Source organism: Melospiza georgiana, chromosome 3, assembly GCF_028018845.1.
Source record: "Melospiza georgiana isolate bMelGeo1 chromosome 3, bMelGeo1.pri, whole genome shotgun sequence".
NCBI lineage: Eukaryota > Metazoa > Chordata > Aves > Passeriformes > Passerellidae > Melospiza > Melospiza georgiana.
Genome location: NC_080432.1, coordinates 50108247 through 50130285, shown reverse-complemented (window position 1 = coordinate 50130285; position 22039 = coordinate 50108247). Strand labels below are relative to the sequence as shown.

The 22039-nt window shown below is 38.3% G+C and overlaps 1 protein-coding gene across 1 annotated transcript in view; it reads left to right on the top strand.

Moving 5' to 3' along the window:
- The window catches only part of PRKN (parkin RBR E3 ubiquitin protein ligase), a 679301-nt gene that overhangs the window by 641567 nt on the left and 15695 nt on the right, over positions 1-22039 (top strand). Inside the window, 1 exon segment of the mRNA XM_058020484.1 lies at positions 21486-21572. Within this exon segment, the coding sequence (XP_057876467.1) occupies positions 21486-21572 (87 nt within the window).

Below are 22039 nucleotides of genomic sequence, written 5' to 3'. Positions count from 1 at the left end.
TTTAACTCACTGCTTTATCATCCAATCCTGTAAGGTTCTTCTGCTGGTCTTTACAATCAGCTTCCATCTCTGCCTCTAAACAATGTACAGTCATTTGCAAACTTTCACCTTGCTGCAGGCTCCTGGCAGGGTGTGACAAACAGCAGCTCCCAGCAAGCATGGCCAGGGAGCTCCACTCACATCGCACTTGCACTGCAAACACTGGCTGTCTGCTGGGGGTTTTTTTCTCTCTGTTGTGTCTGCCTGCAAAATAACACCTATTTGTTTCTGTGTAGGCTTCTCTGTGGTGCTCTTAAACACCTATATCAGATTGCTGTGCCTGGGCTCCACAAGGGTCTGTATTTCATTCTAGGACATTAAATACTGCAGTATTTAACTTCTGTGCACCCACATCCTTTATTGGATCTAGCCTGAAGTACACACCAACACTGTTCCTTTGTACGGAAAAAGCAGACTAGAAAAGCATTTGAAGGTACTACCTTTTTACAGTCCTTTACTGGGAACCCAGCTACACTTCTGAAAGACTGATAAATGTTGGGCTGAGGATGTCTGCACAGTCAGGATGCTGAAGCCTTTCTTTTGCCTGGACTTCCCCTCATACTTCTCTCTCATCAGTAACTCTTTGGATCTTTGGAGACATGTATCACTGAATGGGGAAGCTTACATGGGAGACAGAACTAGACAGGCTTTGGATCCTGGCTGAGACCTGCTGCAGGGCATCTCACCCTCAGGTTTTTGCAGGGGGATCTCAGCTGTGTCTGTTTTACTTTAAGCCACAGGATTCCCTCCACAAACCCCTTTCCAAATATAAAACAAAAGCCATTGCATAATCCTAGAGGTTAAGTCAGTTTAATAAATGGCTTCATGTTGTTCAGATGATATGAAAACCTCTCCCCCATGATTAGACTTCATTTCAATATAATTCATTTATTTACTTAAAGATGATTCACATAAAGAGACTGAAAGACAAACACAGTGAAGATTAATCATTATAAAATAGTAATTACAGGAAAGAGTCCTAATTGACTTATCTTTTGAACCCTACAGGTATTTACCCTAACTGGACAGTAATGAATCCTTATTGTGTATTACAGCAGGACCTCCAACTATCCAGAAGCTATAAAGCTGAACTGGCCCACTTTTTCTTAAAAAGAAAAGCATGCTTAAAAAAAATCAGGAAAGAATTTTCCACTCTTGGAGAGATTTTATTTAAAACATACCAAACCAAATACTAAATATACTCTTTTTATATTTATGTATACACACACGTACACTCAGAACTATATATGCATATTTATGTCTCATATACTGAACTAGAATGATGCAATAATTTTAAACATACAAAAGTCAGTAGCCAAGACATTAAATAAATATATCTGGGATAAAATAAATCTTTCAGCATGTCCTTACAAGTGTGCCATTACTTCCATTTTGCTTTTCAGCCCATCAGGATTCAGTGGCCTTTTAGGCTGCAACAACCTTGCAGAGAGCACTCCAGATTTTTAGGAACTCATCAGCTGTCTGTGAGGACTTGGCTGTGGGTTTGCTCCCTTCTCCATAGAAGTCCCCAGTGCCTCCTGGGAGATTCCCACCCTATATTCATGTCCTAGCTGCCAGGTCTCACTCCCTGTCCCACTCCCTGCTCCCAGAGTTTGCCCTGCATCCCTGTGCACTGGGGGAGCAAGCAAGTTCCTGCTCCTCTGGGAGTGCAGCACAGGACCCAGAGGGCAGCAACCATGACAAGGGAAAATGTAGCTTTCCTCTTCTCCATTCTGAACTTTCTGAAGGAAAGCATGACCCTGCTGTGACTGCAGAGCCAGCTACAGACAGCGTCCATGTTTGTACCCTCTGTTGTGCACGTAATGTGGAAATCATTCTATAGTTGTGTCCTCAGATATTTGTTTACTGTGCACTTCATGTGTGTGGTAAATGGGTTATGTTTGATGTGTCAATCTGTTTGCCCTTGCATCATGTATACTTGCCAATACAATGCCAATACAATGCCCTCTGCTGCAGTGAGTGTAGTAGTGAATCAGCTCAAAGCCTCATTAATCAAGAAACCATAAAACAAATACCTTTAAAATGTTATTGTTTTGTCATCTCTGGGGGGAGATCAACATAAGTTATGAGCTCTCATAGTATTAAATAGACATAGATGATTCATGAATTACCACTAGCTGATAATGGTATGAGAATGAGCCTATATTTAGCTTTCTTTTGGCTTTTTCTTGATAGGCCCATGAGCTCACATTTGTTTATGACATCAAAATTTTCTCTCTTGAAAATAGCAGTAGTGTTGCAAGAACTGTGTTTGGGTCTTATCATGAGTGAATTGGTAGGAAGGTTGAAAGGAAACAACTTCTACTCAGCTACCTTGTTAATCAGCAGTTACAGAAAAAAAAATCCTTCCCAGAACAGAATGGGGATTATTTGATATGAGAGAGATTTGGGAGTTGTTTATAGAAAAGTCCCTAAAGCCTTTGGACTAAAACACAGCTGCAGTGCTGAAAGCAAATCAGATGCTGGATTGTATTACTGGGGTAAACAAAGTGAAGCAAAGCCTAGGAGGGGATGGTCCTGTTACATAAGACACCACTTACATTGCATCAAAAATGCTGTAACTCCTATTGTGTCCTGCTCCTCCGGGTGTAATTGCTCTTCAAACAAAGGAACAAAGCAGAACAACCAAAATGATGACAAGTTTCAAACAGTTAAACACTGAAATGTTGGAAAATATGAAGTTTTCTTTCAGGGAAAAAAAAGAAAAGAACACCTTTAGAGTAATCTGTTGAAAGTGTTTGGGTTTAGCATACAAAAAGCTAACCTGGGAATAGGTGCATTTCTTTTTTCACAGTCAGAGAGAGCCAAAAATGAAGCTCAGTAATGTGAAAATCAGATGATGGAAACATAATGAAGGGTAATGATCACATAAAATAGGTTACCAAAAACCTATTGAGGGCCTTTAAAAGGTGTCTCTCTTCCTTTCAGAATACACAGCAGAAAAAGGCATAGAGACTTACAGAAGCGCGAAGGAAAATGATACGTAGAGCACAAAGAGGAGCAGATTTAACAATGGGACATGTCACTCTGTTCTCTGCTCTGTGAGGGCTTACCCTGTTTTCATCACTGTGTATCTGTTCCATATTCCTATTCCCTTTTTATCGGCAGACTTGGCCTGTCAGTCTGAGATGAGCTCACTTTTTTTATCCTGTTTTTGTATGGAAATTAGGCTCATGGAACAGCACTGTTTCTGTGTCTTAGCTGATCTTTCACACCTCCTCAGGAACTTGGCAACCTATGGGGCCAATTTTAACTGTATGTTATCAGATATATTTCCACAAATTTCATTAATAGGTAGTGGGATAGAAGAGGAAAAGAGAATTTTGAAGTGTCCTGAGATGCATTATAACCTCAAGCCTGATTAAACATTAGAAAATCGATATCATCTCTCAAACTCATTATACAAATGTCTGCAAAATTTTCTTCTTTATTACTAATGCTCATAGAAAAGCTTCCTTAATTTCTTTTATTCCAGGGAACACTTAAAATGGGAAAGTTTTTGTGTTTGGATCAAACTGAATATGCCAGTATATATCCAAGAGCCCTGCTCAATATTCTACCTGTACCAACTGGTCCAGCAAAAGATATTAATTTTCTCCAAAAATCTTGCTCTTGAACAGGATACTACATCTCAGCATATGTCATATTTATTTATGTCATATTTATGAGATAAGTAATAGCATGTGAAATTACTGGAGAAAATATCAGATGTGGATTTATACTGTATCTTTACAGATAAAATGACATCTTAGGAAATTCTTACAATGTACAGTCTTGATGTTATGCTGCTGGAATTTTGAGGTATTTGTTCATTCATCCACTTTTGTGTCAAAGCTGTATTTTAGTCCTGCATATGGGTTTTATATGACAATTACTCACAGGGAACAAAAAAACACAAGAGAAACTCATTCTTGAATGTGAAGCAATTCACAAGGGTGGAATCCACTGCTTCAAGAGGACACTAAGACAAGTCTTCTGCTGAGATATTTTTAAAAGTTGATTTGCAATCAATATTTGGACTGTTATACCAGACAAGACCAATATGTACTGACCGGACAGAGAGGACAAGTAGTGGTTGTTCTTTGTGATGCTCTGGACAAGTTTCTCTTCTAGCTTATCTGTAAGTGAATGTCTAAGAAAATTAGAAAGCTTTTCCTGTTTCCCAAGAGTAAAATTCAGAAAATTTGCTAATGTCATTATTGAAAGATTTCTGCAAGAGGGAACTGGGATTTTCTGGTTTAGTATCTCTTAGTATTTAATCCCATATAGCTGAACCGGCTTTTTTCTTTCCTTAAGTGCAAAAGACAAAACACTGTAAATTCAGAACATAACCTGATTCTTGCTAAAACATCATGTATAGTTGCAAGATTTCCAAGCAAATAGATACTTTACTTTCGGTTGTTTGATAAATGTATATTGACAATTATGGCTTTGTAAGAATCCTTTAGAAAAAGATTCCATATTTTCTAGAAAACCTGAATTTTGTTTAATTGGAAACACTGAACTATTCCAGTTGCAGATATATGTAGATAGATATAAATATATTTATTAAATTGCAGGCTGCAAAATTTGTGTCTATATGGGGCTGTGGTATGATCCAGTGGAGTAACTACAGCATTTCAAATGCCAATTAGAATTATAAATAGAAGTGTGTCTTGAGAAATATTAAGGTGCATGAAAAAAAGAAAAAAATCTTTCCAAACTATCTCTTGCACTATTTCATTCTTGTTTTAATGAAGGACCTTTCAGGGAAATTGCTATGCTTGAATAGCATGTAGAATGTACGTGACATTTTATTTCATTCACCTGTGTCCCTGTCTATTGTTCTCCTCAGCAGTCCAGAAATGAAACATTTCATGACCTATTTGCTCTTTACTGGCCATTTAATTATTACACACGGCATTTCTTTTGTTTGGTTGTTAAATTAAAAAAAATAATAATTTTCTGTGAGTTTGGGGCTATTTTATAATTTCGTAGGATATCCTAAGGTATGTATGCTGCTGCAAGATAACACTGGCAGGTCACTAAAAGCATTTGCCTCTGCCTCACACTGCTCAGCACCCACAAGGCAGGTGTTATCTCAGAGCAGCACACGTCCTGTTAAGCCTTACAGTTTGTGTGGCTGATGGACAGGGATACGGTCCTTACAGGGTCTCCACAGAAGTCCTGCTGCCTGTGTTTGTGGCTCTCCCACTGTGTGCAGTTCAGTGCTGAGATGTGCAACCATCCTGCCTCGGCTTGCACAGTGAGGAGGCACTCACACCGAAAGCAAGAAAGGGATAAGCACAGCACTAGGTTCCCTTGAAACCCCCTGCGAGTGTGGGCACATTTTGAGTGCAGAGGTGCAAGTGGGCTGAGATGGCCCAACAGGAACACCAAGAGCACTGCCAATGTGTCCAAGTATTTTCTTGTTTAAGAGAGAAATTCAGTAGAGAAGGCATGAATAAAACAAGAATTGCGAAGGCTTGTTGTCGGTTGGCTCATCAGTTTTCAGGTGTAAAAAATGATGTATTGGGAAGGCTTCATATAGGTAATCATGTGTTTTAGTTGCTTGGCTTTATATATTTCTAATACAAGCTCTTAGAAAATCTGAATAAAATAAATGTGCTGTGCATTAGGAGTAAAGTCCTAATGAAAAAATTTGCTTAAACATCCGCTTATACTTGAGATCAATTTAAGTGAGACTGTTCAAAATGCTTTAAATTAGGCCTATTCTTAATGGGAACCTAATGTCTAGTCTGCTACTCTCAGGCATTAGACATCGCTCTCATTAAAAATTATGCATCTTAATTCCTTGTGTAATGCCATGTGTATGCATCCCTAGCAGCCATTATGCAATTATACATCTTAATTCCTTGTGTAATGCCATGTGCATATATCTTTAGCACTCATTATGCAAGACAAAACGTCTTATTGGATCCCACAGCAGCAGTGGCATCTGTCAAAAATCAGCAAAATTCATTTTCTTTAGAGGAAGGCTTTAAGAAAAATAGCAAATGTGTGCATTACTCCTTGACTTAAAATTCCTATTTTTTAATCTATACTCATATTAATAGTTTTGGTGGTATATGCATACTATAAATATAGAAAAACATGGATTTGCATCTTGTAAAGTTGTTTGCCCTTGGAAGCTTGTATGTGTCTCATCAAGAACAGGTGCTGTCATGTAATTCTGCTGGGGTGTGTATGTGCTGAGCAGACAGGTAGATGGTTCAAGCATCCAGGATGGACAGGCTAGAGCAAATAGTTGTTAATTCAGACTTTTGAATCTTATCTTAACAAGATGATGAGCATTTAGCATACTCCTGAAAGTGGACACTGGCTCCTCAAGAGCTACAGTTCACAAGCAGAGGTTGTATAAAATGAGCAGAACCTAAGTGGGGAGTTAATTTCCAACTTGTTCCTCAAACATGAGACTGAACAAAATGTTGATACAAACCCTGAATTTTGTAGCTTTGGACCATTTTTTATTTAAAAGCATAGCACTCTCTGTTAATGGAAAATAGAGACAACTTGAAGTGTAAGCCAAATTGCATCCTTTTTCTGTTAATACCTCCCAGGTTTTCATGAACTACAATTTTCTCATAAAGCAACTGAGAAAAATGATGCACACTTGATTCTCCAGTGGGAAAATAACAGATATCACAACTTACAAGAGCAAATTAAAGTCCATCTCTATTTGACAAATGTGATTTTGCCACTTCAGTACAAGCAGGCATGCTTTGCCTCTTTTTGATTTGCTGCTTATAGAAAAATTCCAACCTCCTACGTATCCAAAAATGAGATTGAAATCAGAAAGAGATTGCGGCACACATTTGAAGTAAATGTATTACACAAAGGTAAGACATCAGAAGACTCCAAGCAAAGTTTTCTTATTGGTCCTTATTTATCAGCAAGCTACAATAATAGCCCCCAAATACAGCAGTAAGACGACTGAGAGCTGTGGTGGTTTGGGGTCATTATTGTTGAGCGCTTTTAAGACAGTTTGCCAAAGTCAGTTTTTTTTGTTTTCTGTGTGAGCTGGTAGGTTATCTTTGAAGCCAAAGAACAAAAATGCAGTGGAGTCATACACTAATTGTGGCTATTTTCTCCTGTCTTTGCATTAAACTCCCAATAGCAATGTAATTTGAATTTTGAAGGGAAAAGGTAAAAATATTACAAGATTTTCCCCCCAGATTATAATTATTTCAAGGATAATGATACATTTCTGTTTATGAGAGACCCAGGGGCATGTTACTTTTTCCTTTGATTTGTGCAAAAATAACCCCCCCAAAAAGACCCAAAATACCATGATTAGCAACAGAATAGAACCACATAGTACACTTAAGTAGTGGGGATTAGACACACATTAATAATTTCCTCAGGATCAGTTATATCTGAATAATATATTTTTAAAATATTCTTCCTTTTTTTCCCCCTTGATTAATTATCTGCTTTCTATGCGGGTCCTGAATACAGAATTTGGCTCATGCTAGCCTAATTACCATTGGCTCATTTGCATAGAATGCCTGAAGGATGTACCTGGGGAGGTAGAAAGGGTGAGTTTCTCCAAATACATTCCTTTTTCTTCCTATCACATGAATCCACCAGAGCCATGTGCCTTCGTGGCTGGAAGGCTTCCAGGTGTGGCTACTTCCAAGTCTTTTGAGAGCAGGGAAGGAGATGAGAGGAAAGGATGATCCACCTTGTGTTTGACAGTAGTATTGTTCTTTGTTGTTGGTATAGTGGTATTGTTAGCATTGTTGTAGTTGTATTATTGCTTTTATGGAGTTCTAACAGCAGTTACGAGGTTCTTTCTATCTTCAGAAGCAATGTGAGATGAGTAATGCTTGCAGCTATTAACAAAAGGAAAATGAATGTACTGGGAGAGAGGGAGGGGGAAAAAAAAAAAGAGAGAGCAATTTAAATAGCTTTAAGACAAAAGGTTTTTAAAGGCTCGAGGGAAAAAAATTAAAAATATAATTAATAGCTTGAATTTTGTTTCAGGAATGAAATAAAACAGCCAAGATGTAAATGTAGCTAGAGAAATGGAAGGGAAAAGTGACTTTAGATGGAATGAACAAGAAGAATAGTGAGAGGGGGAGAGCCCAGGAGGACGTGCATTACTGCAGCAGAATATCTCAAATGAGAAATATTTAGGTATGTGCTGTGGCTAGTGAATCTTGGTGCCATACAGCCATATGAATTCATATTCCAGGTGTCAGAAACAGGCAGCTGTAAATTAATGTAGCTCCACTGGAGAAAATGGAGTCATGACCATTTGCATAAGCCCAAGAACTGGCCATGATAGCAAGAAATTTCACATATAATCAGATCATCAGACCACAATCTGATTATCACATAAGATGAATTCTTGAAGTCCCTTTCTTATTAAAAACAAACAATAAGCCCTGTCACATTGGTTTCTTAGAAGTACTACATGAATGAGGAATTCTTCAGCCATGCATGCTTATCCTAAAGGCCTAGATAATTTGCATTGCAGTCATTAATTCCAGAAAGTGAAAAAAATACCAGTTCAGAGTTCTGAGAACAAGACCTATTGGTAGGCACAGGGATGTCCTAGAGGTACTTGGAGGGCCTGGTTCATGCTTCCTACGTTTCAGGCAATTTGTTCCATTCCAGCTGGTATTCGAATGCATTATGTTAGATTTGTCTTCTTGCAGTGGATCTTTTGAAGCGAGACTGTTTCATGCATATTTTTTTAGTCAATCACAAACTGGTTTTATACAGAGCTCTGGTGTACTCCCGTGTTATTGAGAAGTTTCAGGTTGGAGTCATCCTTCTGTACTCACGCACGTGCTGTGGGTCCTAGGCCTGCACTGGCTTTTTCCACGTACTTTCTCACCAAATTCCATGCCCAATTCACCAGCAGGCCCACACTTTCCTTGGTCTTCCTTTTGTTGCTGATGTACTTGCAGAAATCCTTGATGCCTTTTGTGTTCCTTATTTGAGTCCAGGTGGGTTTTGGCTTTTCTAAGCCCGCATTTGAAGAGTGTCTTTATAGTTCTTCTGGATGCTTGATCCAACCTCTTGCATGCTTCATTTTTATGTCTGAATTTTGTCAGGAGCTTCTTATTCATCAAGTGGGTCTCTTACTATTTTTAGTTGACTTCCTGATGGTCAGGATGGACAACTGTTGAGCAGGAGGAGGTGATCCTGGAACATCAGCCACTGTCCACGCCCTTGTTTTTCCCAGGGCTGGCTACCGTGGCAGTCTTTGGCCCTAAACAGGCCAAAGTAGGTTCTCCTGAGTCCATATTTATGGTCCTGCTTTTTGCCTTGTTCCCTCCTCTCAACATTCCAAACTCCATCAGTTCAGGGTTGCTGCAGCCTAGGCTGCCTCCAGTCTTCACATACGCTCCTTGTTCTTCCTTGATGGAAGTGCAGCAGACCATGGCCCCTTGTTGGCTCCTCCGTCCTTTGTGTCAAGGAGTTATCCTCAATGCACTCCAGAAAGCTTCTAGACTGCTTGTGCCTTGCTGTGCTGCCTCCCAGACAGCTAGAGAAATGTGGTGTTTTTGGGTGATTTGTAGATGTCAGAAATCTAAAGAAAAGTAAGAAAATTGCTGAGTGGTAAAATTATCTTGATAAACATGAAATATTTTTGGAGCATATTTTTTGTAGTCAGGGATCTTGCTACCTGTCACTATAGGCTGATACAGGACAATATTTGTGGGTTTTATATGCGTGTATATGCATTCAGAATCTGAATGGAGTTTCTTTTGCAATGAAGTGTTTATTGTGTGGTTCTTCAAAACGGTGCTGAGACAAGTGCCAAACTGTATTTCCTGTAAACCAAACAATGTTCAGAGCTCACGTTTCAGGGATCATTTTTTCGTAGTCTGTGTAATTACTTTTCAGTAATGTCTAGGATCAACAAACCAGAAAAGAATTAGTTTTAAAGGTCAGACAAGAAGTCACATTATTGACTTGCTATATACATTGTGAATACAATTAGCCCAGATTCGGTAAGTTTGAAAAAACATTCTTGTTTCAAAAGAAAAGAACTTGAAACCACACAGCTAAGCTTTGCATTAAAAAGAAGGTACAGAAATTGAGGTATCCTTAATGGAAGCTCTGCATTGTGACAGGGAATTCCTGTCATAAACCAATCCAGCTATCATTGTTTTTTGATTAAGTCTTTTTTTTCAGGAAGCATCTGCTTTTGTTCCAGGAAAGATGGAACATGATATTTTCATCATTATTCCAATGCTTTCTCCAGCAGTGCTTATAGAACATTTCACAAAGATGATCCTCCATTCAGAAGAACCAAATATGACAGTTTTAAAAAATATATGCAATTTCTTTCTCACTTCTAAACAATATTTATTTTAGTTTATTCCCCTTTCAGAGTAATTGAAATTGTAGATCCTTGATCTAAATCCATCCTTCAGAGCTTGGAGTTGGTGGAGTTCCAAGGTCTGTCTACATCTAATTTTAGGCTGAGGCTAAACACCAAGTCTTCGTCTGTCTTTGAAATTTATCCAAAGTTTTCCAGTGTTTTTCAGTGTCAATATTCAGACTTAGAGACACCTCCAGTTAGAATCCTTTCATGAGAGGTTTTTTTTGTTTGTTTTGGTTTTTTTGGTTGATTGTTTGGTTTTTGTTGTTGTTGTTGGTTTTGGTTTGATTTGGGTTTTTTGGTTTGTTTTTTTTTTTTTGTTGGTTGGTTGGTTTGCTTTTGTGGGTTTTTTTAGTATTTCCAATAAAGTACTATTCACACTCAGAATTTGAAAGAAGCAGCTATTGAACTGAGTGGCACTGGTCTTTGGCGAGCACATGGATTGGGTCTGATGATTGTAGATTACGCCCTAATTTTAAAAGATTCATTTCTTCATAAGACAAACATAAATTAGAAGTAGAATAAGGACTTGAGGTCATTCTTTCCCTGCCCCCTTCAAAAAAAACCAAACAAACAAACAAAGAGAATTTCTCTCAGAGAAATCCTCATGCTCCTACTGTGGTCACTAAGAGGGAAGGCATGCTCACTGGATCCTTGTGCAGAAGCTAGGCATTTCCTGAGACACACAAATCTGTTCCTTATTTTATGCTCACCCTAGTACATAAACTAGATGTGTGTTTACAGTTCTAAAAAGCAAGTGCTACAAATAGGAGATAGCATGAACCCAATAAAACACTTAAGCACCACAGTTATCCCAGATACATTATTTATGCTATTTTATTTGCTCAATGGTCATATTCAGAAGGGTGGTTTTTTACAGGGCTTCAGCTGTTACCAGATTCAAGAGAAGATGCAATGCCCTTGAAACAAGGAGCACCCCTTGCTCCTTTTCTGTGTTTCAGTGCATCTGAATACCATTTCTTCTTTATGAGACTGTCTTGTCAGGACTGGTTTTGTGTGTATCAGCTGTTAGTAACCCTGGACTGGATCATATCTGTTGACTATGATTTTTTAAGAATCTTTTTCAACTGCAAAAGCTTAGCCAAGCCAGCTGGTGCCGATTCCTGTGTCACTGCTGCCATCTTCGGGAAGTTTTCAATATTGCTGGGTGGGCTTTTCTTAATGTAGATGAATTCCAGCAACCAGGAGATGAACAAAATGTACATCTTGCACATTGTTACAAGAGCACAGTCTGAATGGCACAGAACAAAAGGTTGTATGTGGGATGCCTTCATTCTGTTAGGGATATTTTAAAAAACATTCAAGGAAAGGTGTGTCCTGATTTCTGTTGCAATTTGCTGTGAATTAAGCACTGGGTAATTGCCTAGCTCTCATCAGCTTCCCAGCCTGCATGTTCAGTAGTTCATTCCAAGAACCACATTAATGAACCCATCAGATTTCCAGGTCTGTTTGCACATATAAATGTGCAGCTAGATGCTCAAATGCCCAGGGCATGCATGCAGAGCAGCAGTATTATCATATGGAAATAGGTTTGTTGTACTTTTTAAGGGCATATTAATAGAAGCTGCTGTAAAGCTGCTAAAGCAGAAGCTAAATCCACAGGCAGTAAAATTCATTCCTCATGACATTGCTTATGAACTGATATATGCATTCAGCAACACAACATCTTTTTCAAACCTGGGAGAAGTGATAATTTAATCTAGCATTCAACCACTTTGTTGAAAAAAAAAAAATCGAGTTTTTACATCACAGTTGTAGTGTTGCATGTTCTGCAGGAAAAAATAGTCACTCGGTTATACTTGTTATCAAATGCATTGTCTCACCCTCTCTGAAGGCATCTCAAGAAAACTGTCATTTTCCCTCTTTACATCCCAGTTCCTAAAAATAATGCTATCTTCCATGTAAAATTTCTCTACTGCTTTGTATCCATTTGAGTGATGACAACATACACTAGCTTTATTTTCTTTACAATGTGACTCATGCTCTGACTTTATCTGATCTGGGGTAAATACTGTATTGTTCCACTAAGTGACAGAGGATTTCTACCACCATAAGTGGGAGAGGCACAGAGTTTGTGTTTTAATATGTGCCTATATATATTACATAGCTAAGGTTTTGTTCCTATTTTACTTTTATTTTTCCTTTTTATCAGTTTTAAGTGGAATGGTGCATTCTTTTATGACATAAAATAGGGAATTATAGGCACTAGATTACAAAAAGTCTTTTTAAAATCCCTGTTCTACATTTTACATCTCCAACTACTTTAAAAGTGTTCCTCTTATTCATAAATTACTAATCTCCTTATCCCTTGCATCTACTTTCTAAGACATTCCATTAAATTATAAGGTGGCAATGATACTGGGTTTTTTCAATGTTTCCTCATATAAATACTTTGTAATTCATTATGGAAATCATTTGTAGAAATCTTACATTAACCTGCATCCACTTTGCATTTTATTAGTCATCCAGGCATGAAATTGCTAAACATTATACACTAGATAGATGTGATTAGGTGTCTCTACTACTTACTAAAGTTACTTAAATGGGTACAGATTTAAGTCAATACACAATTGTTTTTTCTCTCCAGTGGGGCCAGAAAGAACCTAATACCTAATTAAATTCCTTTGTCATGTCTGTACTGCAGAAGGAAATAAGGGATGTCTGCAGTTCTGCATCCCAAGCAGTGCTGAAACCTCCACCCAGCATAACACAGCCCCATGTAGAGAGAAGGTGTCAAATATGCTACAGCTGCATTAGCTACAGATTACTGGAATGGCTGTGAGACTTCCAGCAGGGCAACCCCAAAGCTTCTCAGCAGTGCAACCTGCAAGGAAAACTCAGTTTTTCCACCTGAAGAAAGAAAGAGTCTAGGCTGCTGCTGCACAGAAATGAGAGGGCAGAGAGGAGAAGCGGGTACAAAGGAATTAAGAGCAGAGGAGGATGAGTAGCTGTGACAGCTGGTCCTGAAGGAGGGGTCAGGCTCCATGGCAGCAGCTGTTTCTGGGGCTAGGAAGAGCTCCTCAAAGTGGTAATGTTTAACATCCAAGGTCTTGTCAGAGTCCCTGTAGCCTGCCAAGCTAGAAGCCTTGCTCTCTCTGCTTGCTGTCCACAGCTCTGGCACAGGTAAGTAACAGGGACACGAATGCCTTGCAGGGTTTAGCAGCCTGCTGCTCTAGGCAGCTGCTTGCTTGGTTTGAGCTTGTTTGGCTTCCTCTTCCAGCAGTAGTTTGGTTGGCACCTAACTGGGCATCCCTTCCTAGTGCTTCAGGGCACAATATTGTTCTGTTAAAGCTGTGCACCTCTGCCAGGGCCATCTATGTCTGTTCCAACAACCAAAGCCATGGTCTGCTTTGAAAATTGTGCAGTGTTTGAACTCACATCTCCTTGGGTGGTCAGCTATCAGGTAGTTTGTTCAGTGATAACAAGATGTGACTCTCTTATGTGCACATAATAGCACAACTAACAGGTTTTCACACTTTCAGTATACCACATATTCTTGCTACTAACTCTGCTTTATAGACTTTGCCTTCTTATTTTCTGAGATGGGCTAATAAGTCTCACATCCTAGCCGACATGCTGAGAACAAGATTGTGTAATACCCTTGTGTGTAGATATGGGCAGAGAAATCTGGAAAGAGCATTCTCTCTTCTCCCACAGAGGCCTGAAGTCACTTCTGAGAGAAGTACCTGGATCTGACCCTGGTTTTGTCTTCTCTTCTATCCTTTGCAGTGCTTAGACTACAAGGCAACAAAGGAAGGGGGCTGGGAAGCAGAAATAAGATTGCCAATCTGCATAAATCAGAAAATCAGGCTTGAGGAGGTCTGGGACAGGTTTTCTGAGCTTATGCTGTCAGTTTAACCAGCCCTCCTTTTAGGTTAATGGTGCCTGATGTAAGGCAAGCTCCAGGACAGAATGTTTGGCTGTAGGCACAAACTCACTAGTGCTCACTGAAGAGACTTCAGATGTAAATGCCATCGGCTAGATCTTAGGAAATGAGCCCACGGGTTGTTTTGCAGGAGTCAGAAAGGAGACTTTTACTTCCAGATTCAAAAGGAAAACATTGAAATCTTGATGCAGTCCTATGCTTAAAGCTTTTTATGTTTATAGAAAATTGCCTCTTATAGTATTGATGGCAAATTGCCCTTAGATTGCAAAAGCTGCTTAGAGAATGCAGCTGTATTTTTGAAACCATGTTTTGACAGATTGTCATGCTTCTCACAAAAGTTTGATTTTAGCTGAAATATGCATAGTAAATGTGTGTACTTTATTATAAGGAAAAAGACCAAAATTGCTCTGCAAGTACTACTATGCTTTGCAATTGCCTCATATCTGATAAAACTGGTGTCATTAGAAATGAATGCTTTTTGTACTGTGGCATTTATCTTCATTGTAGTTGCAGGTTTTTCTGTAACTGGCAATTGGCAAAGCCACAAATTCTGAGTAAACATAGCTTCTCCAGATGGTAAATACTCTGCTTTTAAAGTTTCCTGCTGTAAGGACAAGAAATATCAAAAGACAGGGTGTGTGGATGATGGTCTCACACTTGGTTCTGGATATAACAAAGTGCCAGAGGCAAAGTCAGTCCAATACCTGAGATGTCTGGTTCACAGCAGCAGCATGACAAGGACTGTGACCTTCACAGAGGGCAGGGGGTGGTTTTAGTTGGCTTTGGGTGGAAATAAATAACAAAGTTCATAGTTTCAGAGTGAAAAATACTCAGTGTGTGTTTATGGAGGTCTGAACTGTCACCAAGATCCAAGTCTGGTCTTACTTGAAAGTCATGCAGCATGGTAAAATCATATCCTGTGGAATCTGGGGTTTGTGGGCTTTTCTAGAAGAAAAAAAAAATCTGTATGTACTTCTCAGTCACTGTAACATCATTTGTACTTTGGAAAGTGCATTTGGAAACCATATTTTTCCAAATTGAGACCCTACAGAGAGACAACTTGGGTCATTCTGTTTGGCACTTCCTGATTGCTTTGATTTCCCATAAGGCATGCTCATATTTTCAATATAAATGTTTGCTCCAGTCAGCAGCCTATAGTTTGACTGCAAAAGCTCATTTAGGACTGTAACTTGGTGCCCTATAATATTTTACATTTTCAAGGAAGTTTTTTAACCAGATGTTGATGTTGTCCAGTGAAGATAATTAATTTTTACTGATCCAGTGTTTTGTTTGTACTACTATTTAATAAAACACTCTTAAGGTTAAAAAGACTAGTCAAAGAAAATCCTGTTATTCTGATAAAGAGCAAACAGCTATACATTTTTTCTATACCATATAATTATTTGATGGTTGGAGCTCAGGGTATTCTGTGTGATTGGTGACTACATAGTTACACTCCTCCATTATATTTTAATTTATAAAAGAGGGGGGTGGGGAAAGCATGGAAATAAGTCCCTGTTTACCTATGTTAGGCCAAGTTTTGACCTTATGAAATCAGAATGTGGTTCTTTAGAGGAATGATCTGAGATGGCTATTGGGGAAGTCCAATGTCTACAAACTGGAAATCTTCTTCTTTATGTGCTTCTATGTGATCTCGGACAAGTACATTTAGTGTGGATCCTCAGTGGCATTTAGGTACACATATCAACTGAATTAATATCCTCTGATTTTAGGGATCTGTGGCCCAGGTTTTCTACAAATCAGGCATCAGTCACTAAAACAGTAATAGCAGTCCTCTGTGGCTTCACTGGCATGCAATGAAGGAGGTTTTCTTACAGTTCCAAGATGTTCTGATGCTGCAGTGATCAAAGCTGTGCAAGTATTTTAGAATGCTTATTTTGCTTTGATGTGTAATACATAACCAAACTGGTTAGAAGACTTAAAAATGTCTGTTTAGTTCCATATGTGTCTTAGATTATGCATGACTTCTCTGGGATTCTCTTTAGACTATACTTAGCCTTCTCACATTACAAGAGCACTTAAAGTGCAGTTTCTGGCAGCTCAATAAATAATAGAATTAATACTTGTCAGCTGTGGTTTATTTCAGACCTAGCATGAATTATAATGTATCACTCTTTTGTTTTGGTTTCAAGCTTGATTTTAGAAGAAAGAGTGAAGTAGATGTGTTGAAGGTTGATTTCTTGATGTACTTGTTTTCCTGAGAAAGAAGGTAAAAGTTGTAAGCATGTTTGTTGTATTTTAAATGAAAAGGAGAAAAAAATGAAAGGACATCTGTGTTGTTTTTCTTTGTTCATATAGTTATAGTTTTTAAGAATCTTTGCATTGCTTGCATACTAGTTTTGCTCCAGTACTGATGAAGATGTAGATCCTGCCTGCATTCAGTAGCTTTTAATTTTAACAATTCTTATCAGTAGTGGAGGGTCCAGACAGCCACCACTGAATGAGAGATGATGAAAAGAGAAAAGGTTGAAGAAGTGATCTTTTTAAGATTTTACAAGTCAATATATTCTCACTGACAACAGGTCATAACAGGAGAAACTGATTCATTCTATGATGAAATTACAGTAATTGCACAAAATCAATTTCTTCAAGTCTTTTTGTATGACTTCAAACTAGAGAATATTCTGATAAGGAATCCTTCACCATATTATATCAATAAAATCTTTCTGTGGGCTGGGTTCCAACTGATGTGGTTGGGATCTGAGCAGGAGCATTGTCTCATCACTGCCAGGTGATGCAGTATGGATGCCTCATCGTGCTTTGGTCATGAGGATTTAAGAATTGGCAGATCACAGAAAGCAATATTTTCTGTGAAGAATCTGTGCAAAGCAGGGTGTTGCTAGCAGCATTTGACACGGACTGTCATCAAACCTGTCATGATTCAATACTCAACAGTGATTCAGAAGTATATAAAAAAAACTTTGCTGACGCAGCACAGCAATGATACAGATTAGTCAAATACAACTAGCAACACAAACAAGACAATCCTCAGAAAAGTGCAATGAATATGATTTGGGGCTGGAGGAAAGAGGGAGGATGAATGGTTTACCCAGTGAGAAGTCAGGTATCTTAATTACAGTACCTAAGCACCTTCAGTGCTTAGGAAGAAAGTATGGGATACCGAAAGACACTCTATTTTAGCAGAGAAATGCAAACCAGGAAGCAGTGGCTGGAAGCTGAAACTAGGAAGAGTCAAAGTAGACATTAGATAAAAAATTTAAAAGTGATTTTGAAGACCCAATGAAACTAGAGTTGTGAGTGCATCTTTCCTCACCTGATGTCTTTAATCTGGATGTGAATGTTGGCTTTGGAAGGCACACCTCTGCCAAAACATGGTCTGTCTTCAGTACAAAGCCAAGAGTGATAACTGTAGGAGGGAAGAAAGACAGTTCAGATTTCAACGTGGATTGCAGAAGGTTGGTAAGAAATCTGGGTATGTGCTTGAGTTTTGCAAGAAGTCCCTAGCAGTGCACCTGCAGTGCTGCAGATTAAACCTCATCTATGACTGCCTCACTGCAAACTTCCTTCATTCTTCTGTGTAGACAGATGGAAGGAGGTTAGGGTGAAAAAGAAAAGGAATATCTGAGTTGAGGAGTAACTTTAAAATAAAAGAAGGGAGCTCAAACTTGAAGCTTTGTGCAGAGAATGGGAGTATTTTATTGAAGTTGGAAGCAAGATGATTTTAATGGTATTACTTATAAGCACTATAGGGAGATATTATCAGAGACCAAAGAAAAGGCATTTGCAGTAGGCAAGGGAGAGAATGAGAGCTGTGGTGCTTAATCCAAGGCAAAGCAAATCTTTGAAATGTTGTGAAAAGGGAAATGGTAAAATCTCTACTTCTAAAAAACCAAGCAGCATAGCATGGAAGTGACAAACTCATTTTCCTTTCATTCAAAAAAAGAAAAAAAAGAGCTGCATTCTGCTCCCAATTCTAAACTTAAAACACTATAAATGGCCCAGTCAGGAGTAACTGAGACTGAAGCTTCATTTTCATCCTAGTTTTTATTCAGCATCACTGCGGACGTCATCTGTGGCATTTGAATTCTATAGAATGACTGGAGTTTGGTCTGATTTTACCTTTTGTTTGAATAATCATAATGATAGGAGGATTTAAAAAACAGGATCTGAATCCCTGTTGAGGTTTTTAATACCCCCTATTCTGAGGTCACTGGATTTAGGATTTCTGCTTGGGTCTATCTCATACATTTTTACAGATATTCAAAAGCCTGTAATAGCCCACACACAGGTTATATTAATTTCCAGTGCCTAAATCCCTTAAGTGCTTTGGGGATTTCCCTGCTAATCCTCTTTTTAATGCAGGGGTAGGTTTGAACCTTTGGGATTTATTCTTTGTGTTGGTTGTTTTCCAACCAAAGAATCTTTCAAGGGTAACAACGGCTAGTGCTAAATGTGTAGAAACGTAGAAAGTTTATCTGCTGTTTATATTAACACAGCAATCTGCCAGTCGTTTTTTGGCACAATAAGGAAAAGAAAGTGTAACTATTATTAGTAATTACAGTATTTATAGTAATTTTAAACACTTACTAATATTAAATTTATGCAAAAGTATTAAATACTGACTGAACATCAAATCCTTTCCAAGGGCAAAGTAACTGTATTAATATTAATGAAGCCATAAAATACAAGTTAACTGACAGGATTTTTGCAGTTGCTTACTGCAACTGTATTTTGTTACTGAAAATTTATCATATTTTTCATGTCTGAAAGTAAAAAATGAAAAAAACTATCACCAACTGCTCTTTGTTGTAAGTGACATGCCTTTTCTTTATGATGCATGCTTTGCCATAAAAAGGGAGTGCTTAATGCATTTCTGTTGGGAGATGCCTATTTATTCTGACAAACTGATCAGCCTCCAGGGTGTTTCTTTGCCACAGAACTGATTCTACATCTCATCCATTATCTAATAGGATGTGAAAAGAGTATCCTGTCTCACAAAAAAAATCAGGCTTTGTTTCATTACAAGGATGTGGCAGGCCCACTCACAGACTTACTTGCAGGATATACAATTGTTAGCGAAAGGCCCAGTTATACACTCATGAATGTTTCCAATTGGCCTGTGGGGAAAACATTGGTAACATTGGTACTGAGGATCATTTATTTCAAAGGCAAGGATAAAATACGGCCTCTATAATGAGAAAATGCATTTCACGTCTTAAATAGTACTGCAGGAGCTTATGAATTTTATTATTGTAATAAACACCAATGCCATATAAACTAGCCAGCCAGAATGTCTCTGCAAAATATATGCCCTGGTTATTTTTCTTCTCTTTCTTCATTATTTCTCCCTTTACAATGTTTATGAAAGGTTTAAAATTGTGCTTGCATGGGAAAAGAGAGATTGAAGTAAGGAAAGCAAGCTGAGGCATTGTGTGATAAGGCAGTGATAAAGCAAGTGTTTACAAAACACTGTCAGACAAATGTTGTCAGTCAGATGTGCTCATAAGGAAATAAAGTCACAAAGGAAAAAGAGAGTAGGATACACAGTAGGAAATTCAATTAAACCCAGGCATAACCTTAAATGTTAAGGAATAACAACTCTTTAAGACCTTAGGTATACAGTTGGAAACTGTCTACATGTTTGAGCAGAGCTAACACACCTGAAACTTTTGACCACTAATGCCCTGCAAATCGTTGTTGTATTTAAATGATGCTCTATTACAACAATGCAGCCTCCCATACAACACACCCCACAAAAAAGTGCCTCCATTGCAAAGCTGCTTGCTAACAACCACAAGTGAATTAACAAATCAGTGTTGGTTGAAGTAAAACAAAACATTTTAGGTCATTGACAAAATAGAGGAAGAAGTGACACGAAAGCAAACAAGTGATTAGGTTTTATATCTCTAGAAGTTAGAACACTCACTCCACTCCACAGCTCCAAATTTCCCTGCCTTTCTAAATAACAGGATCAATCCTTTTGGACTTGCACTATGCTTCTTTTCATAAAGGGCAGTTACTTTAGCATGACAATAAAATATGATTGTCAGTGCTTCTTGGAAAAGTGAAAATACAGCTTGAAATAGTTCAAAATGAAAATACAAAAGCTGGAATTACTGGCAGACAAACGTTCTAGTGTCATGTCCTCCTGATATCCTTTATTCATTATATGTGAATGCAGCTCTATATCTAAAAATCAAGGCTGTTTTATAAGTCTTACTTATAATGCCAGTCAGAGTGGCTTACCACTGAGAGATCTTTCAGAGCCTGGAGTTGCATCAAGACAGCAAAGCTTTAAAACAGCATAAGAGACACCCATTCTACATTATTGACTTTTCCCTTTACCTGCAAGGGCACAGAATTTAATGCAGCATTGATGGGTCAAAGATTTGACACATGTCAAGTCAGATATCTTCATTTTAGAGTTTAGAAAAGCCATCAAACCTGATACATATGAACCACTTTAGGTGGCAGAGGCAGTCAGACAGCTAGGGAGAATTGTTTCTCTTATCCGCAAAAGACATTCCTTTCAATGAAGCCTTATGTAAAGAAAAATGTTATTTAAGGAGAATAAAACCAGAACAACTGCTAAAAATGCAATAAAGGTCTAGAGGTAGATCCCTAAACCCTGCATTAAATATCCTATCATTGTGTTCTTTCTATGATTTTTTAAACCATCCTATAAAGGTCTATGGCAAGGATATAAGTTCCTAGAAAATGGTATTTCATATGGCCTTTTATGAAGTGGTCATCCTCTAGGAAAGTCAGCAATAGTTTTCTATAGAGAAGGCATTTGATTCAGAACTATGAATAGACTATTTCCATTAGCAAACACTATAGAGCAGAACAGCTTTTTTCAGTTATCACCCTTCTTCTATAAATAGATTTTACAGGAGGAAAAGCACACCCATAAACTATCTAGTATGCCTTTATGTCCCTAAATGGACCATGTTGCAAAATCTCATATTTTAATAATGGCATTTGCGTTACTCCACTGATAAAATGTATAATAATAACAGCAAAATTGTTGTGTTAATGATCAGAGTGTATAATAAGATGCACAATTAGGAGGATTATGGGAATTTAATAGGAAGAGAAGGGCAAGGGATCATCTATTGTATGACTCTTCATGATTGTAACCTGCCATGTCCCTAATGTGTTTTTATGACTGGCATGCTTTGGTTTGTTTCCCAGTCCATGTTCTGCCGAGAATGTAAAGAAGAATTCCATGAAGGGGAATGCAACTCTCTCCTCAGCCCACCAGGAGCCATGGCCCAGAAGGTACGGATCTCACAACTCCTGATCGTTATCCCTGGCCCAGCCAGAGTGACATTTGTCAAATAGATCCTAATTATAATCCTAAGCAAAAGCAATTATGTTCATGCTGAATTACTCCAGCCGTCGGAGTTGCCGAATTGGCTTTGCGGTGGATTTCAGTCTCTTTGATTGATAGAGCAGCCGAGTTCTGTCAGGAAAACACAGGGCTCTGCCATCAGTTGACAAAGAAAAGGCCTTCCCAGTGGGCTTCTAGGGTTGTCTCTATTCAATGTGAACACTTTTGAAAGGCTTTGTATAGTCTTTCTGCCTTTCAGTTTATTTTCAATGCATCAGTCAGGAAATCATGAGGGTTTGGGCTGAATAACAGGGCTTTTTTACAGCCTATGCAGCCTATTGGTAATTTATGTTTTAGCTTACAGAAATAAAAAAAAAGATTGTCTAGGCTGCAAGTTGTTAGATGATAATTATTC